Source organism: Coregonus clupeaformis, chromosome 9 (assembly GCF_020615455.1).
Source record: "Coregonus clupeaformis isolate EN_2021a chromosome 9, ASM2061545v1, whole genome shotgun sequence".
Lineage (NCBI taxonomy): Eukaryota > Metazoa > Chordata > Actinopteri > Salmoniformes > Salmonidae > Coregonus > Coregonus clupeaformis.
Window position 1 is genome coordinate 29,730,983 of NC_059200.1, and position 7,741 is coordinate 29,738,723.

The 7,741-nt window shown below is 41.3% G+C and overlaps 1 protein-coding gene across 3 annotated transcripts; it reads left to right on the forward strand.

The window, feature by feature from the left end:
* Window positions 1-769: 769 nt before the first annotated feature.
* On the forward strand, window positions 770-7,741 carry LOC121573802 (sushi domain-containing protein 2). Of its 3 annotated transcripts, XM_041886105.2 has the most exons (16): window positions 774-1,027; window positions 1,204-1,402; window positions 1,531-1,682; window positions 1,811-1,978; window positions 2,073-2,247; window positions 3,012-3,213; window positions 3,652-3,737; window positions 3,827-4,095; window positions 4,258-4,401; window positions 4,527-4,685; window positions 5,052-5,300; window positions 5,507-5,690; window positions 5,831-5,925; window positions 6,041-6,217; window positions 7,110-7,206; window positions 7,332-7,741. In XM_041886105.2, the coding sequence occupies exons 1-16, from the start codon at window positions 964-966 to the stop codon at window positions 7,390-7,392; spliced, it is 2,481 nt and encodes an 826-aa protein (XP_041742039.2). In that variant the 5' UTR covers window positions 774-963; the 3' UTR covers window positions 7,393-7,741. The 3 variants fall into 3 exon arrangements, 2 of the variants coding, with proteins under 2 accessions (XP_041742040.2, XP_041742039.2); XR_006002092.2 differs by lacking the exon at window positions 7,332-7,741 and having other exon boundaries at window positions 773-1,027; window positions 6,041-6,307; XM_041886106.2 differs by lacking the exons at window positions 6,041-6,217; window positions 7,110-7,206; window positions 7,332-7,741 and having other exon boundaries at window positions 770-1,027; window positions 5,797-5,925.

Genomic DNA, 7,741 nt, shown 5'->3' on the forward strand with positions numbered 1-7,741 from the left:
CCTCCTCTGGGGACTGACTCAGGAGAAGGAGGTCTTACAGTGTATTGGTCTGGTGGGTGGTTTACCACTCTCTGGACACATTTACAGGATCATTGAATACCAGTCGGTTTTCAACAGCATCTCCTTATACCAATTAAGTAATACATCAAAGCCTCTTACAGCTTTTGAAAGTGTAAGTCACAAAAATACAAAAACTAAATATGTGTAGATCCCTGGCCATTGCCTGCTAAAAACGACAGGCTAAAGATACATTTGACAGAGGATGATAGAGACCAAGACACAATCTAGCACTGAATGATAAATCTCTATTATATCTGGGAGTTGTACAAAAAAATGCCCCAACGTGTTGGTGATGCTAAATAACCACAATCAATCACACAGGAGACAGATGGCTTAACAGCACCCAAAGTTATGAATCAACCGTATTTATAATGAGAAATTGTGAATAACTTGAGTTAGCACAGGCCAATAGAAGAATGTATTGTTTTGTCACTGCTGTGTGTAATTAATGCATCACCATGGAAAAAGAGGGTTACTTGTCACCTCCACGGTTTGTAAGGATATTCTTCATCAGCTCACTCACAGTTCAAGGTGCTGCTATGTTTTCTTTTGAGATGTTTTTAATCTGTATGGCAGCTAGAGCCACCCACGCCCACACTACAGCCTTATTCCTCAACGGTGAAAAATAGGGTCCAAAATACACAAGCGCTGTTGAGTGAAGTAGTCAGCTGAGGACAAGCATGCAGAACTGTGTTATCATAATGACCTTTGCTACCATTTCTCAACAGAGATGCCTGTAAATGTTTAGTGACCGAAAGGTTATGTGACACTGGACTGTTGAGCACAAACTGTAACTCATATTAGTAAAAATCGGGTAATTGCAGCTAGCTGGAAGCCTCTCTGTACATGGTATAGTATGGTATCAAGGACAGGCTGTTGGTAAACAAACAGTCAAACATCAGGATGGGAAGAGCCTCTTACTTAGCTGTGATTTTAATCTGTTTGGTTTCCAGTGGCAGAATATCAGGTAAGTAGTGGAAACGTTGTTATACTAAATCTATTAATGGTGGTTCCACATGAGACTTGAAAAAGGACTACATATGTTGCAGCTCAAGGTTCTTGGTTGGCAGTTGTGTTATACGGTCACACCACACATTTTTCTTTTTCTCCACTCTTTCACGTCATTTCAAATTTTTCTTACAGGACAGTCATGTGAGGGAAAATGTGGGGGCAAATTAGAATCCTGTTCTTGCCATGCTACTTGTGCATCCCTCAAAAACTGCTGTGCGGACTATGGGGAGTACTGTGTCGATGTCACTCCATATTCCGGATCAATATTTGGTGGAACTGACTTTGTTGTCCTCAAAGCAACTTTTAATGAGAGCTCCCAAATCATCTGCAGGTAGATGCAAATACTTATTTCACGTCACTCACCTAACACATTGCTGAGTTTTACATTCTACGTTCTGTGAATTTGTGGCTGGTAGATACGCATATTAAATTTACTGAAAACTGTCTTTATAATTGCAGGTTCAAATATGAAATCACAACGGTGGGCTATGTGGACACAGACAACAGAGGCCACTGCATATCACCTCTACTGTATGAAACAGGGTTGGTTCCTCTTCAGATCTCTACAGACAATGGTACAACCTTCAGCAGACATGGAGCTTGGTTATCAGGTAGGGTGGGCCTGTGCAGCACTGATATATGGCAGCTATTTATCACAAAATCCCACCAGATACACTTATTTAAAATATGTCAACCAACCTTCCTTACCAATTTGCAGTTTGTGCTTTTTAATCTACAGTCCATCCTGGAAAGTTAGATCCTAGTTTCAAAGCTACTATAGTCAACGCAACCCAGTGGCAGTACTATGGCACCCCGAAAGTTGGAGGCCCGCTAGACATGACATGGAACACCTCACAGGTCAGAACAGAAAAGGTCAACATAGAGCTTTGGGGATACATGGAGAAAGGTGAGTAACAGCTAAGTCCTTCCAGCACCTTACCATTTGCACTCAAATGCTGTCAGTGCATCCCAAGGATACTCACTGATTTCTCATGTCATAGGGGATCCCTACTCAGAGTCCTGGCAGGGTAAATGGGAGTACCTGTACTCTCTAGGGAGGGACCTGCCTAACAGTGGTGCTTTTAGCTTTGTGCCCAAGACAGCACGGAAGCCTTTCTCAGACTGGGAGGTTGGCTGTCTACGCATCAGCCCCAGTACTCACCCAGATGGAACCTGGTATGGCAAAAGACTCGACACACTCACATGTAAACTGATAACAAAAATACCATACAGCATTTTTGCAGCACAAACCTACTATACTTGGAGGACATGTCCAGCAAAATTAAGGCAGGTATACAATTTTAAAAACATCACAATACATTCACAGATTTCACAACACACTGTGTGCCCTCAGGCCCCTACTCCACCACTACCACATATCTACAATACAAAATCCATGTGTACATGTGTATAGTGCGTATGTTATCGTGTGTGTGTAGGCATGTGTTTGTGCCTATGTTTGTGTTGCTTCACAGTCCCCGCTGTTCAATAAGGTGTATTTTTTATCTGTTTTTTAAATCTAATTTTACTGCATCAGTTACTTGATGTGGAATAGAGTTCCATGTAGTCATGGCTCTGTGTAGTAATGTGCGCCTCCCATAGTCTGTTCTGGATTTTGGGACTGTGAAGAGACCTCTGGTGGCATGTCTTGTGGGGTATACATGGGTGTCCAAGCATGTTGTTGTAACTGCCCTAGATACCGAGTCATAAACCACATACATGTTGTTGTAACTGCCCTAGCTACCAAGTCATAAACCACATGTATGTTGTTGTAACTGCCCTAGCTACCAAGTCATAAACCACATACATGTTGGCTGAAAATGAAGAAAATAAAGTTATTGTTCAACATAAAGTTGAGCAGATTAGTTGAGCATGCTCTATCAGTGTAAACATACATAGTCATACAGATAAACTGTCTCTGTGATGTGAATGTCCTATAGGAATGTCCAGGCAGTGTGGACTGAGGACCATGCTCTAGCCTGGCATCTGGAGGACAAGTTCAGGCAGGACTCAGCTGCCTGGGCACTGGATAAGTGTAAAGCCTGGGACCAGCTGGAGGAGACACTGCCAGACTTCCTCTCTGAAATCATTGACTGTCCATGCACACTGGCTCAGGCTAGAGCAGACACTGGAAGGTTTCATGTAAGTCAAAGCAGTAAACTATGGTATATATGTAGGATCTTAATTTGATCACCGCGTTGAAGGAGAACTGTCAGCGTATTTGAGGTTAAAAAAGTCTTCTGAAGTTTGTAATTTCCACTTAGAAATTTCAGACTTGATTTTCCCTTACAAATAATTTATCAAGCCCTACAAAAATGTCAATTAATTACAATCCACATAATTCACATTTCCTGTTGCTGCAGGATTATTTTCCTGCTGTAGCAAACTGGCACAAATTAAGATCCTACACCTGTACCTTGATACGTAAAGGCTAATATGTTTGTGCTCCCAAAGGATAAAAGTGCAGGCACAGCATACATACAGTATTGCTTTACATGTATGATAGATACCAGTAATAGAAAAGAGTATGATAGAGTTTGCTTTGTGCATTTTAATTGATGCTTTCCATTTCACCCTCAGACAGATTATGGGTGTGATATAGAGAAGGGGAGTGTGTGTACCTACCACCCAGGAAGTGTGCACTGTGTGCGGGCCATACAAGCCAGGTAAGTCCCATAACAATCAAATGACTTGTCAGTCATTAAGATGCCTCAAAGCCTATATGTATCCTGTGTTTCATATTCACTGTTGACAGCCCCAAGTACGCAGCAGGACAGCAGTGTTGCTATGACTACACGGGGGCCCAGGTTTTGACAGATGACTCCATTGGTGGGAGTACCCCAGACAGAGCCCATGACTGGGGCTCACCCCCGTTTGTAAAGCCCCCCAGAGTCCCTGGGTTCTCCCACTGGATCTATGACGTCCTCAGCTTCTACTACTGCTGCCTGTGGTCTGACAACTGTCACTACTACTTCAAACGCAGACCCTCCAGTGACTGCAGGACCTACCAAGTACTAAAAGCAGGTGAGAAAATGGCTCTGGTCTACAGTATGACTGTCCGATTAATGAAATTACAGCTGTCTGAACATAATATTATAAAATGTAGATCTGTTTGTCTGTTATTTATTATCGTTTCAATGTCATAGAATAATTTATAATAATGGTAGTGGATTTTTCTATCACTAGGTGTGGTGTTTGGAGACCCCCACTTCATAACATTTGATGGCGTCAGTTACTCCTTCAATGGAAAGGGGGAATACACAATTATGGCATCAGAAAGCAAGGAACTGACAATACAGGGCAGAACAGAGCCGGTAATACTGACAAATGGTCAGTTTTTAAGAAAACCTACAGTTAGAATGAAAGAGACAAGAAATTCAGAGGATCTCAGTTGACCTCAAATTGTGGCTAGTTATTATTATATTGATTATTATTCCCAAACATGAATTTCACAGGCAGCATGGTGAAAGCAACAAAGCTGTCAGCGGTTGCCATGAGAGAGGGGACCTCTGACATCATTGAGGTGCGACTAGGCAACCCTCAGGACCACCTACAGGTGCTGCAGAACCAAACATCCCTCTCCTTCTCTGAGCAGAGCTGGATGGATCTGAAGGGTGAGACCTTTGACTTTTTTAATTGACCTTTGGATTCATGGAAGAGCTATTGTTTTTATAAAATAATCAATGCAGTGGAGAGATAATGCAGCAGAGATAAGGCTGAGCTGGCTTGCTGGTGAAGAGATATAAGGACTGTCTTTGCCCTTGTGAAATAGCTAACAGATATTTACAACTGCTTTAAAGTCCTACCTTCCCTGCGTAAAGAGAAGGATTCAACTTTCATTTCAAGTTCAAAGGTTTGACAGCAGTATTCACCAATCTGCACTGAGCTGTAAATGTGGATGTAGAATCTAGAATGTCAACCAGATAAGATAAGAAAAATGTGCAATTCTAAGACATGGATCTATCATACTTCTTTTCCAGGTGTGTTTGTATTTTCGCCCAACCCTACAAATGTGACTGTCATGTTCCCCTCTGGAGCTGGAGTGGAACTGAGACTGAGAGGGGGAACCATGACAACCACAGTGCTTCTACCGGAGGCGTTTAAGGATTTTACCCGTGGACTGTTAGGAAAGATGAACGGTGACCCCAAAGATGACCTGGTTACCAGTGATGGTCAGACTGAATCTGATCAAGGCAATGCAGAGGGTCTGTTTAATTTCGGGGCAAGCTGTGAGTAAATACAAAGTCTGCATCTAATTAATATCATACATGTTGTCCAGACAGATTATAGAGATATTGTTAATCACTAAGGTTCAGTTCAGCTAAGGTTCAGTGTACTCATAATGCCATTGCACACAGTTGTCATGTGCACAACAAATGCCCCTTGAATAATTGTTTAATTCAGTAAAAATATGTTTTTACTTAATTTTTTCCAGGGGCTATATTGAACGAGTCCACGCTCTTCACATACGATTCAGAACACTTGTTGAACTCATATCTCCATGCTCCAAAACACGACGCCAGTTTCCGTCCAGTGTTTTCCATCCCTGAGGATCCAAATGATCCTCTCGGCAGCCAGGCCTCTGAGCTGTGCTCTGGAGAGGGCTTTCTGTACTGTAGGTACGACAAGCATGGATCAGAGGCATCTACCATCCTCTCTTATCACATACACTGAGACACTATACTTTTTTTATAGCTAAAGAGACAATGTTCTATTCTGTTTCAGCGCTTTGAAATATCTCATCATAATTGCATTGTAGGTATGATACCCTGATGGCTCGTAGTCTGGAGATGGGCAATGCCACCAGGGTATCTTTTCAGAGCCACATGTCTGTAGTGGAGGATCTAGAGCCAGGTAAGTAATCTACTGTATAACAAAATAAGGAACAATTAACATAAGCACATTTGTACCGTTAGTCCTAGAATTAATATAGCAGAAAATGAAGCCTATCTTATCTCATTGTCTTCAGTGGTGTCCTGTGGCTGGCTTTCTCCACCCACAAATGGAAAGAAGGAGGGGACCAGATATTTACAGGGAGCTGTGGTGAAGCTGTCCTGCGATTCCGGCTATGTCCTCAGGGGGTCAGAGGAGCACACATGCCAGGGGACTGGCCAATGGTCTGGTGAAACTACGACCTGCGTGACTGGTATGGACCATCGCTGAAATCAACAGCAAAATGATATGCTACTGGTATGAATCATCGCTGAAATCAACAGCAACATGATATATGCTATTGGTATGTATGAAATACCAGTACGAAAAAGTATGAAAATGTATGGACTCACTACTGGAAGTCATTCTGGATAAGAGCGTCTGCTAAATTACAAAAATGTAAATGTCAAAATGTATGAATCAATGCTGAAATCAACAGCAAAATGCTCTATAATTCTGGTACAAATTATCAATAAAATCAACAGCAAAATGCTCTGTGCTACTATGCTATTCCCTGTTACGTTACTGCAAAATGAACTCAGTATTGGATGAGGATCAATATCATGGGCATATTGCTAGTGGGGTCACATCAACTTGATCATCAGTAGTTTTTTATGTACGGCCTGTCCTGTCTTCTTTTGATTTCCCCAAAGTATTACAAATAATAACTTCACCACTGATCCATGTGCTTTGTTTAAAACCCTTTTACGATCACTCCACCAATACCTTTGACATGAGTTGACGGGGACAGATATAGGGGCATATTGCCATGGCAATGGGACCAGACTGTGAATTTGAATCATTACATACAATATCATTGCCAAATAATTTAAATATTCATAGCATAGGCTACTGAAGGATGCTGTAGCCACTATAGTGTTATTTACAGTACGTGAGCCCCCATCATGAATAACATAGGGATGAAATTGAGTATCTGAAAATCAAAGGTTTGCATTCTCCTTTTTGACTGTGGACAAGCTGATGATGGCTCCTCCTTTACTCAAAAAGGGAAGCATTTCAAAGCCTTCACAACTCTCTCAACAAAATGATTTATCTTCCCCTCTAAAGCCACACTTCTATTACAGTACATGCTCTTTGTTTTGCAGATCATCTCATGGGAATTGTGGTTGGCTCAGTTATTGGAGCACTAGCATTAATCCTAATGATAGTAACCCTCATAATCAACAGCAGGCAACATAAAAGGTAGGGTATAGTGATCTTCAGTGCCTTACATTTTCCTTTACACACTTCCTCTGAAAAATACACATTTTACACTATACATGTACCTTCTAGCAGTTACACATCTGTTTTCTTATTTTTCTGTTCAGAGAAACTGCAGCGTCTGCTGTGTCGGATGATGGACAAGATCAGATCAGTGTGGTTTTCTAATAGACATTCTGCAGGATCCAGACATATCTCTTTACAGCCACTTCTACAGTACATAGAATAGTTGGTTTAAGAATAGTTGCAAACATATACATTTGTTCTACTGCTGACAGTGAAAGTAGAGTTAATTGCACCATAATGCATCTAGTTCTATGGTAAAACACAATACCTGTTGATTTAAAACAGTACTGTACCTAATGACATGTATATATCCGCACTTCTAACTCTGTAATGCAAAAATGTGAATGTATGGCATGTAATATTAATATCAGCGATGAAATTCATGATATCTCTTCCACTACCATACTAATAAATGGTATCACTGTACACTCACGGTACTGATTGAGTCAGA